Source organism: Spermophilus citellus (assembly GCF_964194105.1).
Source record: "Spermophilus citellus genome assembly, chromosome: X".
Classification (NCBI taxonomy): domain Eukaryota; kingdom Metazoa; phylum Chordata; class Mammalia; order Rodentia; family Sciuridae; genus Spermophilus; species Spermophilus citellus.
The window spans coordinates 69,813,244-69,828,439 of NC_138190.1; the positions used below are offsets into that span (position 1 = coordinate 69,813,244).

Consider the following 15,196-nt stretch of genomic DNA (forward strand, 5'->3'; position numbering starts at 1 on the left):
CAGCCTGAGCAACTTAGTGACACCCTGTTTCAAAAAAATAAATATAAAAAGGGCTGAGGATGTAATTCAGTGGTAGAGCACTTACCTAGCATGCATGAGGTTCTGGGTTCAATCCTTAGTACCACAAAAACAGAAATAAAAAAACTACCAAGATCCTTATGCTGTTACCTTTGTGTAATTATCCATTTATTTCTTCATGATAACTTATTGGAACTGAACATTTTGAGTCAAAGATTTCTGTATATAACATTAACATATTTTAAACTAAAAAAGTACTTAAACATAATAAAAGAAAAAGAACTCTCTTTGCCACCCAAGACTCCTTTTCTCTAATTCTGCTCTCCAACAACAACCAGCATTACAAGTTTTCTTGAAGTTAAAGTTTTTTTTTTTTTTTAATGTACTGCTAATCTGCTCCCCAGAAAGATTGCTGGGATTCACATTCTCGCCAGAACTGCATGATCCAACTTTTAAAATTTCAGTCCTTGCCTCTTCACATTTTTCTTTCTGTACTATGTGCTGGTGACTCCCAAGTCTTTATCTATAACCATGACCATGCCCTGGAGCTCCAGGCAAGTATTTTTAACTGTTAGCTGGACATCTCCACCTGGATGCCCTACAAACAAGCCTGATTTATCTGAACTAAACTCATTGTCTTCCCTCCCAAACTTACTACTCTTTCTGTAATTCCAGTTTTGATTGATAGTACTTAGTTATGTAAGTCAGAAACCTAGGGGTCATCTTTAATTTCTTCCCTCTTCCCTACCTCCAAATAGTAATAATAGCTGTTACTAAACACTTATTGGCTTGCACATGTAATATTTTATCTCAAATTCTCACAGCAGCCCCAGAGGTAGATTTTCATCTTAAGATTTTCACTTTACAGATGAGGAAAACTATAACTTGTTCAAGGTTATACAGCTGGGAAGCAGGATTTAAACACTATCAGCCTCAATTCATGGCTCACACATATATGTCCTAGACTATACTATCAAAATAGCTAATACAAGTCCTATTTTATTTTCTCAGTCGCTGTCCTATCTTTTCTCTTTTCTCCATTCCCACCATCATCACCTGATTCTAACTCTTGTAAATACTTCCATAAGTAGTCACATTCAATTCAAATACATTTTCCATGTTACCTGCAAAACAATCCTTCAAAAACATAAATCTGATCATGTAATTTTCCTCCCAGGATCCTTCAGTGGCTCCCTATTACCTGTGATAAAGGCAGCGATCCTTTGGTTAATATCAAGGGATCCCTCTCCTCTGCTCATTTCCAGTCACCCTACCTCTCTAAACACTTTCATCATATAATCCAAACTGGTGATAACTGCCTAAAATTATCTTGCTGTTTCTTATCACAAGGACTTTGTATGCCTTCTTCTGCCAGAAATTATCCTTCCCCATTTTATTTGTTTTCCTTTCCCATTTTTACTCCTATTTGTCCTTTGTGTCTTTTAAACTCAGATTTCTCCCTCCCTCCTTTCCCCTCTCCCCTCTCCCCTCTCCCCTCTCCCCTCTCCCCTCTCCCCTCTCCCCTCTCCCCCCCTCCCCCCTCTCCCCTCCCCTCCCCTCCCCTCCCCTCCCCTCTCCTTTCCTTTCCTTTCCTTTCCTTCTTTTTGCCAGTCCTCATGTGTGCTGGACAAGTCATAAGCTACCACTGAGATTTTTTTTCTTTAATGGTAATGGGGACAAAACCCAGGGGCACTTTTCCACTGAGCTACATCTCCAGTCCTTTTTATTTTAAAAATTGTTTTTGGTTCCAGGGATTGAACTAGGGGTACTCAACCACTGAGTCACATCCCCAGCCCTTTTTTTGTATACCTTTATTTTATTTTTATGTGGTGCTGAGGATCAAACCCAGTGCCCTACCACTGAGCTATAACTCCAGCCCTTTTTATCTTTTATATTGTAACAGGGCCTCACTAAGTTGCTGAGGCTGTCTTCAAACTTCTGATCCTCCTGCCTTGGCCTCCCCAGTAGCTGGAATTATAGGGGGGCCAGCAGGCCTGGCAACAAAGAGGTTTCTTCCTCCAGGAAACCTTCTCTAATTCCTCCTATTATACATGTCTTGTGTTCTACTTTGACTATTTGCTTATTTTATATTTGTAACATTGTATGAGTTTGGTTAACTTTTCTCCCTTGCTAGAATGTTAACTCCTTGAGGGCAGGGACTCTCTTATTTAATTCTATGTCTTTGGTATTTAGCTTGGTGCTTGGGAGGTAAGTACTTGCTTAGTAGATATCAACTAAATTGAATTAAATAACTTAATTCTGAAGTTGTAGGGCTTTGTGCTTTGTTTAAGTTAAGCCATCAATGATATAGGAAATATTTTTTGAGAAGAGAAAGGCAGGTGTAGGGAGGAAGAAAGATGACCTCAAATTACCATCTGTCCATCCCTTAATATGGTAATTTAGTAAATTAGTCTCATAAATTTCAATATTAATAGATTTTCTCATGTAAATGTGTATTCTATTTCCCTTATGGGTTGCAAGCAATCTTAGAGCATTGCCAAGTATGGAGTTCTGCAGAATAGAGATAAAAGGTATGAAATAAATTCCATTAAATATCCTGAGAATGGGATACTGAGTACACCTGGAATTAGCGTCTACGTGACAGCACGGGACGGATGACGGTATGCCCACTTTTCCCGAGAAGTGAGAATGAGAAATTATCTTTTTTTTTTTTTTTTAACTCCATTCTAATAGCTCACTGCTTTCCTGGCACTGTAATGCTCACTCAGTACTCAACTGTGTACGGCACGAATTGAAGTGAACTGAAACTATCAGTGTCATAAGTGACAGGTTTGCATTCTAGGTTCTTGGTACTATTATTGGAACCCCACCCTCCAGAGACTATCCTTCTATTTTCGCGGAAAACCAGGCTTATTCAGGTCACAAGGCTTTGGCCTATCACTGTAGGATCCTAGCTTGTGAGGCAGTGCCCATTCCTGATTGATACACGATACAAGACAATTTGTTGGGTCGAGGAGTGAGGATTGGCAGAGCCTGCTTGTGGTGCTTCGCAGGGTATTGGATGGTGCCTACTGGAGATGCAGATTCCGGGGCAATATAAATGCCACCCCGAAGTCTGAATGAGGCCTCCTCCGTACGGGATTTGCAGCCGTCAGCGTGGCCGCTATTCAGGGCGCAGGGCGCAGGGCCCGTAGCCGGGGTGCTGTGCGCGTGCGTGTGCGCGGCGCCGCTGTCTGTAGGTTGGCTGGTTATTTTGCAAACGGGAGGGGCCGTGCGCGCTCCTTCCTCTGGCCTCTGTCCCCCACCCCCCCTTCCCCAGTCCCAGTCTCTCCTTAGGAAAGATGTCGGACACGGCAGTAGCTGACACTAGGCGCCTTAACTCGAAGCCGCAGGACCTGACCGATGCTTACGGGCCGCCAAGTAACTTCCTGGAGATCGACATCTTTAATCCACAGACGGTGGGCGTGGGCCGTGCGCGCTTCACCACCTATGAGGTTCGCATGCGGGTGAGTCACGGGGTGAGGGAGACAGCTGAGGAAGGACGGGGCGGCGGGGGGGGGGACGGGTGGAGGCTGCTATGGGGACAACTAAAGGTGGAGAAGACGCTGGAAGGGGTCATTTAGGGGTTAGGGGCTTACTGGGATTGGAGAGAGATCTGCACACTCGGTTGTGGCCCAAGGATTCTGGAAACTCCTCAGGGGGACATCGGACGGGGATGAGGGAAAACAAGTATACACGAGGAAGAAGTGAAGCATGGCTGGATAGAGTGAGGAAGATGGAAAAAGATTAGAGTGAGGAATTCAAGTAGATAGGAGTCATGACTGACAGAAGGAAGGACAGGGAGGGTGGAAGAGAGCTGGGGGATGGAAAGCCTAGGCGTTATCGCTGGGTCCCATAACTAAACTAGGTTGTGGGAAATCTGAAGAGGGAGGGCAGAAAGGCTGGGCTTCTTCCTAATGAGGTCTCTTTGGGATGACGGGGCTAAGCAAAGCCTTGGATTAAAGAGGAAATAGACTCTAGGAAGGGCATACAGTGGGTTTGTGGAGGCCAAATAGAGAGTCTCCTTGAGACTAAGTACTTTCCCGACTTGTCTAGGATTAACATCTGAAGGAGAGAAATGTTTTATGCTTAAGTTTTCTCAGGTACCACATGCTGTGCCTCACCGTGAACCTGGCCCTGCACTGGGATTGGTGGATTGTCAGTTGCAGCTCTCATCTGTGCTGATCCTTTAGAATTGAAGTATTCAGAATGTTTGCTTCAATATTTGTTGGCTCTCACATGGGTTCTCTTTACATGAATGGCTATTTGCCTTTTCTGTCGTATATTAACCTTTTGGATTCTGACCCTGGTCTGTAGTTGCCTTAATACATGACATTTCAGGACTACCCCAGGAGTTGCTTCTTCCAATGTGCACTACAGAGGACTTTATTCTCTAGTGCTTAGTCCACAGTGCAAGGCTGGAATGTGCAGATAAAGTATATGGTTTGAAGGTTTTTTTTTCCCCCAGTTGAAGTGGTTATAGGTGAAAAAGTTCAAGAACCATTTTCTAGTTTTCCTTATATTTTCTTCTCAGTCTAGAGAGCCAGAGTGTTCTCTATGGATAGCATCCTCCTCAAACAGCATTGAAGACCTGAAAGTATGATGCTTTCATTTTTAAAAAAAAAATTTAGTTGTAGATGGACACAATACCTTTATTTTTTTATTTATGTGGTGCTGAGGATTGAACCCAGTGCCCTATGCATGTGAAACAAGCACTCTATCACTGAGTCCCAACCCCAGCCCAGCTTTTTTTTTTTTTTTTTTTTTTTGGTACCAGGGATTGAACTCAGGGGCACTCAACCACTGAGCCAAATCCCCAGCCCAATTTTGTATTTTATTTAGAGACAGGGCTCACTGAGTTTCTTAGCACCTTGCCATTGCTAAAGCTGGTTTTGAACACACGATTCTCCTATCTAAGCCTCCCAAGAGCCTCTAGGATTACAAGCATGCACCATGGCTCCCAGGCCAATGCTTTCATTTTTGAGTAAGTGAATTGAATGAGAAAGTGTGGCCTCCTGTCTGGGCTTTGAAATCTCATTGAGAAATGATCTCCAAATTCCAAGTTGGCAAAGTCCAAACTGAAGAAAGAAATGTAAATAGCAAAGCACGAGAAACACTTTTTTTATAGTCTTATATAGATAAGAATTTTTTTTTCAGTACTGGGGATTGAACCCAGGGGCATTTAACCACTGAGCCACATCCCCAGTCATTTTCATTTTTAAATATTTATTTTATTTTATTTTTAGTTGTAGATGGATACAATGCCTTTATTTTATTTTTATGTGGTACTGAGGATCGAACCCAGTGCCTTCCACATGCAAGGTGAGTACTCTACCACTGAGCTACAAGCCCAGCCCCACAATTTTCATTTTTTATTTTGGAACAGGGTCTCACTAAGTTGCTAAGGCCTCCCTAAGTTGCTGAGGCTGACTTTGAACTTGTGATCCTCCTTCCTCAACCTTCTGAGTTGCTGGGATTACAGGCATATGCCACCATGCCCAGCTAGATAAGAACTATTTGAAATAATCTCTCTGGGGAAGAATGAAATTTAGGTCCTTCAAAACATGATAGAAACAGGGAACTGTTAGTAGTGGAGAACATAACCTGAGGGAGATGGACTTAACTTGTTCAGTATAAAGACTCTGCTGTGGGATTTTGGAGACATTGTCTTGATATATTATCTAAGAGCCTTAGGAAGTATGGATGAAATAGCTGTCTGCTAGGTATTCTAATAACAGAGACTGTTCATCTAATGCCTACTATGTTCCAGACACTGAACTAATTTTAATTTCAACCTTAATCCTTGCAAAATACTGTGTGGTGGCACATGCCTGTAATCCCAGTGACTCTGGAGGCTGAGGCAGGATTACAAATTTGGCAACTAAGTGGGACCCTGTCTCAACAAAAAGGGGTCTGGGATATAGCTCAGTGGTAGAGCACCTCTAGATTCTATCTCTAGTACCCACCTCCCAAACAAATCCCATTTTACAAATGGGAAACTAAGGTGGAATGCAGTTTAAGTATCTTGCCTAAATACAAATAAATATAATTGGTAGGGCTGGAATTGGAACCCATGTGGAAGCCCATGCTTTTCCCACCATACTTTAGTCTCTTTGGCATGACTTATTTGGAAACATTTCACATGCAAAATTTTTCTACTCAGAAAGCTTATCATCAGTCCCTTCATAGTTTGTTTTTCTGGTCCTAGATATTGAACTCATGGGGTTCTTTACCAGTGAGCTACATTTTTAGTCCTTTTTATTTTATTTTTTAATTTTAAGATAGGGTCTTGCTAAATTGTTGAGGGCCTCCCTAAACTGCTGAGGCTGCCCTAAAACTTGTGATCTTCCTGCTTCAGCTTCCCAAGTTTTGGGATTACAGGCATGTGCTATCATGCCCAACCTTTCCAGTTTCTTATTGTATAATAATGACAGAATTGATGGTGGATCCTTGTTCTGTGAGTTTGAATATTGTATTGTCCATGTTAATTTGTGTGGTTGTATAGACTTTTTTTTTTGTAGTACTGGGGATTGAACCCACAGGTGCTCTAGCACTGAGCTACCTCCCCAGTCCCTTTTTGATTTTATTTTGAGACAGGGTCTTCTCATTAATCTGCTGAGACTTTCCTCAAACTTTGGATCCTCCCACCTTGACTTTCCAACTTGCTGGAGTTACAGGCATGTACTACAATTCCCAGCTGAATATTCTATTGAACTCCTTTATTTTTTCAAAAAAATTGATAAGATCATTTGTTTTTACTTATTTTGTTTTCTGGTGCTGGGCATTGAATTCTGGCCTTGTACATGCTAAATACATGCTCTACCACTGCCCTTTACCACCAACCAACACTACATAATAAGTGTTGCTGAAGCTATTATCTTTCATTTTGTTTGGGAAGGAGTCCTGCTCCCATTGGGGAGACTAGAGGGGTTTCATGGTGGCCTCTCATGATATATATGGAATATCTTCAATGTTAGTTATCTTGTGGACTTGAACTTTGCTTCTTTCTTTCCTTTCCCTTGGTTTTGTGTTGGTCAGAGCCAAAGGACTCTCAATATCTTGTGCTACACAGTCCTGCCTCCCTTATATAATTGGTAGGTTGGAGCTGGTGGACTATCCCTAGTATGTAGTAGCCTTTTTCTTAGATGGGTAGATGTTGAGATGAAAAGGCATTACTGTCTCTATCCTGTGGGGGTAGAGAAATAATAGTTTTTTGTGAGTCAAAGGAAGAAGTCCAAAAAATGGTAGTGGTTCATGTGGCTGTGCTTTGGAAGAATATACTCAAGTTTTCTTTCTTTCTTTCTTTTTTTAATTTGGTCCTTTGTTGCCTTCTATGAACACCTACTAGTTAAGATCCTACTGTTTGGGGAATCACAGTATTTCTTTTTAATTTTTTCAAATATTTATTTTTTAGTTGTAGGTGGACACAATATCTTTATTATTTTTTTAAATGTGGTGCTGAGGTTCGAACCCAGTGTCTCATGCATGCTAGGCGAGCACTCTACCTCTGAGACAGAATCACAACCCCAGTCCAGAATCACAGTATTCCTAATGAACTCTGGTTGAAGTATAGAATTACATGATACTAAAGGGCCTTTTCTCTTAAAGGATTCTGATAACTTTTCCTATAATGGTTTATTTTGAATAGTTAATATATGTACACAGTACAAAATTAAAAGGTATGTTGTAAAAACTAAGTCTCTCTCTCCCCTCTGCTTTCCAGATATTCCCCTTTCTAAATTAAACCAATTTCCAGTTTATCATTTATTCTTTTTTTTTTTGTACTAGGAATTGAACCCATGGTTGCTTAACCACTGAGTCACACTCCCAGTCCTTGTTGTATTTTATTTAGAGACAGGGTCTCGCTAAGTTGCTTAGGGCCTCACTAAGTTGCTGAGGCTGGTTTTGAATTCACAATCTTCCTGCCTCAGCCTCCTGAGCCACTGGGATTACAGGCATGCACCACCATACCCAGCTCATTTATTCTTTTATAATTTTCTTTTAGTTGTAGATGGATATAATACCTTTATTTTATTTATTTTTCTGTGGTGCTGAGGATTGAACCCAGTGCCTCATACATGCTAGGTGAGCACTACTGCTGAGCCACAACCCCAGCCTTCATTTATTCTTTTTTTTTAATTTTAATTTTTTAGTTGTAGATGGACACGATACCTTTATATGATCTATTTTTTTTATGTGTTGCTGAGTATCGAACCCTGTGCCTCACATGTGCAAGGCAAGCACTATAATACCACTGAGCCACAATCCCAGCCCCCTCATTTATTCTTTTAAAGAACGGGTTAGATGAGAAAATATTACTTTGTAGGTATCTCACTCCATTTCAACCCATTGACACTCCTTGTACTTTGAAGATGCTGGGCAAAGTTGTAACTTATGTCATTTGTTATTTGACTTTCAATGACCTGTATTACAAAGCTTGATGTAGTAAGGACTGTGTAACTCACTAGTAGAGATGGGAGATGGGAGATGATCTTTTCTTGCACATAGACAGTTGTAGAGAAAGGAAATAATTATTTCCTTTTATTATACATTCACTATCTGAATTGGCTGGCAGGAAATCTGGTCAAAATTAATAATAATGTGGTTGACCTTTTTTTTTTTTGGTACCAGGGATGGAACCTGGGACACTTAACCACTAAGCCAAATCCCCTGCTCTTTTTATTTTTAGACAGGGTCTCACTGATTTGCTTATGGCCTCTCTTAAGTTGCTTAGTCTGGGTTTGAACTTGAGATCTTCCTGCCTCAGCCTACCTAGTTACTGGGATTATAGGTGTACATCATCATGCCTGGCTTGTGGTTGACCATTTCTATTTAGAAATTATAGATGGGAGTAAATATCAGGTCTTTTTGTTTGTCAGGGGTTCCTGTTGCCACTAGAACCTGGAGAATCTTCTTTTTTTTAATGTTTATTTTTTAGTTGTTGTTGGACACAATACCTTTAGTTCACTTAGTTACTTTTATGTGGTGCTGAGGATTGAACCCAGGGTCTTGCATGTGCAAGGCAAGCGCTCTACCACTGAGCCACAACCCCAGCCGCCACCCAAGAATCTTCTTAATGGTTAAGATGTGGGAATGAGCTGGGCTGGGATTTGGCTCAGTGGCTTGCCTTGCAAGTGTGGGGCACTGGGTTTGGTCCTTAGCACCATATCAAAATAGATAAATAAATTAAATGGGGGTATTGTGTCCATCCACAACTAAAAAATATTTTTGAAAAAGATGTGGAATGAGCTAGTTTATGAAAGTGAGAAGTTATGGTAAGCCATCTTATGTAATGGCTATTTCTTCTGCATTTCGTAAGTAAGGAGATGATAAATAGATACACAGGATCTCTATTAATCAATTGAGCATTTATTTATTTATTTATTTTTTTAAAACTTTTTTTTTAATATTTTATTTTTTAGTTCTCGGCAGACACAACATCTTTGTTGGTATGTGGTGCTGAGGATCGAACCCGGGCCGCACGCATGCCAGGCGAGCGCGCTACCGCTGAGCCACATCCCCAGCCCCAATTGAGTATTTATTAAGTAACTTTCATTTTGGGAGATGCAGAAGTATCCGTGGTTCCTGATCTTGATGAGCTCATAATTTAGTTAGGTAGACAAGATAAACATGATTTATAAAGTAGCATATCAGGTGATATTTAAGTATAAATGTCAGAGGAATACAGAGGGGAGAGATACCAATATATTCAGCTGTTATTGCTGGGAAAGATTTTCTGGATGTTGTTAAGGTTGAGGTAGGACTTATAGAATGGAAAGGATTTGAATGGGAAAAGCAGAGGGAGGTATAACTTGCAGGTGCATATCTCTTTTCAGGGAGCTTCGATACATTTTTAAATGGAAAATGTAATATGTGTACATGATAAATTTTATAACGAACAATGTCTTTTTTACCCATTCCCTTTTTCTGTTACTCCCAAAACCAATCTCTGTTACCAGTATATTTTCATAAATATTGTGTTAATATAAATACATGCAAATGTATCCCTTTTTAAACATTTCTGTACCTTGATTTTACCACTTTAACATTTTTCTTTTTTTAAAATGATTTTTTAAATTTTTTTTTAATTTTTATTGTTGGTCGTTCAAAACATTACATAGTTCTTAATATATCATATTTCACAGTTTGATTCAAGTGGGTTATGAACTCCCATTTTTACCCCGTATACAGATTGCTTTATCACATCAGTTACACTTCCATTGATTTACATATTGCCATTCTAGTGTCTGATGTATTCTGCTGTCTATCCTATTCTCTACTATCCCCCCTCCCCTCCCCTCCCCTCCCCTTTCCTCTTCTCTCTCTACCCCCTCTACTGTAAATCATTTCTTCCACTTGTATTATTCTTCTCTTACCCCTCATTTCCTCTTATATGTAATTTTGTATAACCCTGAGGATCACCTTCCATTTCCATGCAATTTCCCTTCTCTCTCCCTTTCCCTCCCACCTCTCATCCCTGTTTAACGTTAATCTTCTTCTCAAGCTCTTCGTCCCTACTCTGTCCTTAGTTACTCCCCTTATATCAAAGAAGTCATTTGGCATTTGTTTTTTAAGGATTCACTTAGCATAATCTGCTCTAATGCCATCCATTTCCCTCCAAATTCTATGATTTTGTCATTTTTTAATGCAGAGTAATACTCCATTGTGTATAAATGCCACATTTTTTTATCCATTCATCTATTGAAGGGCATCTAGGTTGGTTCCACAATCTTGCTATCGTGAATTGTGCTGCTATGAACATCGATGTAGCAGTTGGACACAATATCTTAATTTTATTTATTTATTTTTATTTTTTATGTGTTGCTGAGGATCGAACCCAGGGCCTCACATGTGCTTGGCAAGCACTCTGCCACTGAGCCACAACCCCAGCCCACCACTTAATATTTTTCCAAATTGGCACATATAGATCTTTCACGTTATTTTCTTGGTTGTATAGTATTGCACCATCAGGTATACCATGACTTTTTCATCAATTGCCTGTTGATGGACATTATTATTATAAACAATAAAATGCAGTGAAAACTTATATTTACATATTTACATGTGACTGCAAGTCTATAGGATAAATTCTAAGCAACTAGTGATTTATTTTTATTTTTTTGCATTGCTGGGGATGGAACTTAGGGCCTCAGGCATGCTAGCCAAGTTCTCTCTACTCCCCAGCACCAGCAAGGGACTTCTGATTACTAGTTGTAGCATGGTTGTATGTGGTAAGGGTTGATATTCACCTGGTGGTAGTTTGAAGCTTTAAAGGTGCTTGGTCCATAGGAGATTTCTTAATTGGGACCTGTCTAATGGTTCTGACAGTAGCCACCTCCGTTTGAATAATATTTACCATCTCTTTTCATTCTTCCTTCCCTGTAGACAAACCTACCTATCTTTAAGCTGAAAGAGTCCTGTGTACGGAGGCGCTACAGTGACTTTGAGTGGCTGAAAAATGAGCTGGAGCGAGATAGTAAGGTATGGCCCATTCCCTGTGAGGTACCTTCAGAGGAGATCTACATAAGCTGAAAGGGCATAAGCACAGTCTATAAAATCTTGAAGGGAATGGACAGAATGAATACACTTTTATCTACCAAATGTCAATATATTTGAAACTGCAAGAGGTAAGTTTAGGACAATTTTAGTTTTCTTATGTTTAGTTTTTGATACTGGGAATTAAGCCCAGGGGCAATTTACCACTGAGCTACATCCTCAGCCCTTTTTATCTCATATTTTGAGACAGGGTCTTGCTATGTTGCTTAGACCCTTGCTGAGTTGCTGAGGCTGGCCTTGAACTTGTAACCCTCCTGTCTTAGCCTCCTAAGTTGCTAGAATTACAGGTGTGCACCATTGTGCCCGGCTAAGAGAATTAAAAAAATATTACTTCACTTAGTAGCTAGTAAAGTTGTACAAAATAACCCCTTATAGGTACTAAAAATGTAAAATATAGTGTCAGGAAAGACCCAGCTAAATTCTTGAATGGTGGTGGTTTGTTAAGGAAAGGTAGGAGTACTTGGACTTTATTTCCTTTCTTTTGAGATGGTAAAATCATCTTTCCACAAAAACAGTCAGATCAATATGAGCTATCCTGACTGTTCTTATAGTCTTAGTTTTTGTAAGTTACTGGGCTTGGGATAGGATGGACCCTATGCCTAATAAGAAATGAAGTATACAGGATCTGGGGATGTAGCTCAGTGGTAGAGCATCCTCAAGGCCCCGAGTTGGATCCCCAGTACCACAAAAAAGAAAGAAAAATATGAATAGATGAGGTATACAGTGCTTTCCCATCAATTTGCTCTCTTTCCTTTTTCCATGGGGTGATATTTTGCATCTCCCTACAGATTGTAGTACCACCACTGCCTGGGAAAGCTTTGAAGCGGCAGCTCCCTTTCCGAGGAGATGAAGGAATCTTTGAGGAATCTTTCATTGAAGAAAGGAGGCAGGGCCTTGAACAGTTTATTAACAAGTAAGCCCATTTCCCAGGAGGCCCTGTTTGTTACTTTTCCATTATGGGTTTTCTGTTTTGTCTACCTCATCTTTTGTAATGGCTACTGTGATGTAGTGCTGTTTGTGTGGTGGGCTGACTGGATAGTGAAACTCCATTCCTCTGAGCAAAATTCTGGTCCTGAAAGAGTACTGCATGTTAACGATTGTATCTAGGCATTTCTGTACCTTGTCCTTCTATCTCCCTTCCCCTTTACATTATTAGGGTTGAGGTAGTACCCTACTGCTGTCCTACAGTGGTTCAAACCTTAAGGCTGACCTTGCCCTTCCTCCCCTGTCTGCACTCCCACCCCTCTGCTAATGTTCTCTGATTTCAAATATTACCGATAACCATCTTGGTCTCTTTATAGAATTGCTGGGCACCCACTGGCTCAGAACGAACGCTGCCTACACATGTTCCTACAGGAGGAGGCAATTGACAGGAACTACGTCCCCGGGAAGGTGCGCCAGTAGGAGTCCCTCTCACCACTTACCCTCTACTTTCCTGCTGAAATGACATTGGTTTTTACACTAAGCCTCTCTCTCTCTTTGATCTGAAGTTGGCTGCCCATCCCCTGGTCTGATAGACTGTCTGGCATTGTGCCCCTTGGTACCTGACTATACCATGTGGGTACTCTGCTAGGATCCTTGTCTCTGAGGAGAAGTGGGAAACCACAGGAAGATGCCCTTTGGTTGGGAGTGGGGGGTGGGAGGGGGGAATTGAACTGGAAGGCAATTTCTTGTGCCAGAAGGCTAACCTTGGGGGGAGGGGGGCTTGTGCTGGTGAGGCACTTGGATACATACTGATGCTGCAAGTCCAGGGGATTTTTCTTATTTTTAGGTTTAACCAGGAACTCTGAGCAGGGAAAAACCCTGCCTTTCCTACCTGCATGAACTTTTTCTTTTTGGGGAAGGTGGTAGAGACCCAAAAGCTTTCCTTGTTTTCTTTAGGCCTGCTCCCAGTTTTCTCTACAGTTTCTTTTGTCACTTTCTCTCTCCCTTGTTGCTTTTCATGGCAGTAATCCTTTTAGAGTCTAAGCAGTCTGTTGTGTGGAACAAGGTGTGTGGGTTTTCTTGGCCCATCATCATGGCTGCTGCAGAGTCAGAAGAAAGCCATAGGGCAGTAGGGGAGCTCCTATTGCCTAGCCCCTCTCCCTTTGTGGCTCCCTACTCTGGCTGCCTATTTTTGCTCATCAGCAGGTGAGCCAGTATGGGCCAGCAATTCTCTCTCCCCAAGCCTTTGCTACTTTATGGGTTAGCTTTGCAGGTTTGGTGGCTCAAGGGGTGGTGGTAACTCACCGCTTCCTGGTGACTCCCTGAATTATGGGAGTGGATCATGTTCTAGGTTTCTCCAGGTGGTAGGAAAGAGCATCACCACTTTCCTCCTTCCATTCTCCCTCCCCCTACCATCCCATCTATTGCTGCCTCAAGGGCAGAAGCACACAAACCACATAGTCTCTGATTTCTCCTAAGCACTTTGCGCTCAGGGGCAGGGACTCAGGAAAGAGTTGTCACTGCCCTTCCCAGCTTGGTCACAGGGTTTTTGAACTGCCTGCACTTGTTTCCTGTGGAACTCCAGCATTCTCCCCAGAAGTTGAATTAGGGCTAGCAGCTGGGCACGGAGTTCCTAAATCTTAGAGTTTAAAGCAGCTTCTTGAGGCTGGCAACTATACTGGGCTTTTGCTGGGAGGTAGTATTTTGTTTACTGGGGCCCACTATTCATCCCAAGTGGTGAGATGAAAGCAAGTTAACCAGGTGAAAATCGGGGATCTTTGCTTAGACTCCTTATCATAGAAGGATTGGAGTTTTCCATACAGGTCCATGGGGAAAGAATTGATGATTCTGACATAGCCCTGATCAGAGAGATTAGGATTGGATTTTGACATGGGATTTGGAGCCCATATAAATGTTGAAGTTTCCTAAAACAGATCAGCTCTCTAGCTGCTGAGCCTGTGCCAGGGGTGAGCAGCCCCTAGAGAGAGGCTCTGCTTCCTTCCCCACCTCGCCAATGTTGGTGTTGTTGCTGCCTTTTTGATTTGTATCCTCTGTTATAGAATTTTTTTAAAAAGATTTCTTCTTTCATTGTGCACAAGTGCTGAGAGTCTGAGGCCCCATTTCTGCTGTGTATATATCCTGACTCGGGGCTTTTATTCAGCGAACTGTTCATTCTTCTGTCAGACAATGTCATATTCAACTCTGTTCATATTAAACCACTGTGAAGCAAGCCTCTGTTTTCCTCCTTAAAATTTATTATTTCTTAGTGTCTAGAATATGCTGGGTATTGTGCAGAAGTCATAGAACATGACCAATGTTTTTAGATAATAAGTTTTGCATTTAAATTAAAAAGAAAACAGAATCCTAATTGCCTATAGTGATATTCATATTTACCTATCCTTTTATTTATTTATTTATTTATATTGGTGACTGAACCCAACATTTTTTACCACTGGTCCCCAGTTCCTTTTCAAATTTTTTGAGACAGGGTCTTGCTAAGTTGTTGAGGCTGGCCTGGAACTTATGATCCTCCTCCGTCAGCCTCCTGAGTCACTGGGATTACAGGTGTGTGTTACCTTGCGCTGCCTTTACCCATCCTTTCTTACAGTTGACTTTGTCACAGAGATAGTATATCCATTAACCATAGGTATAGTATCTGTGGTTTGAGTTACATTTAGCAGATTTGGTTTTTAAACTT

At 41.2% G+C, this 15,196-nt stretch overlaps 1 protein-coding gene across 1 annotated transcript; it reads left to right on the forward strand.

The window, feature by feature from the left end:
• The first annotated feature begins 3,226 nt into the window (after nucleotides 1-3,226).
• Nucleotides 3,227-14,728, forward strand: SNX12 (sorting nexin 12). Its single transcript, XM_081277370.1, has 4 exons — nucleotides 3,227-3,485; nucleotides 11,404-11,499; nucleotides 12,363-12,487; nucleotides 12,876-14,728. Exons 1-4 carry the CDS (start codon nucleotides 3,321-3,323, stop codon nucleotides 12,976-12,978), a joined length of 489 nt encoding a protein of 162 aa, XP_081133496.1. The 5' UTR covers nucleotides 3,227-3,320; the 3' UTR covers nucleotides 12,979-14,728.
• Nucleotides 14,729-15,196: the final 468 nt, after the last annotated feature.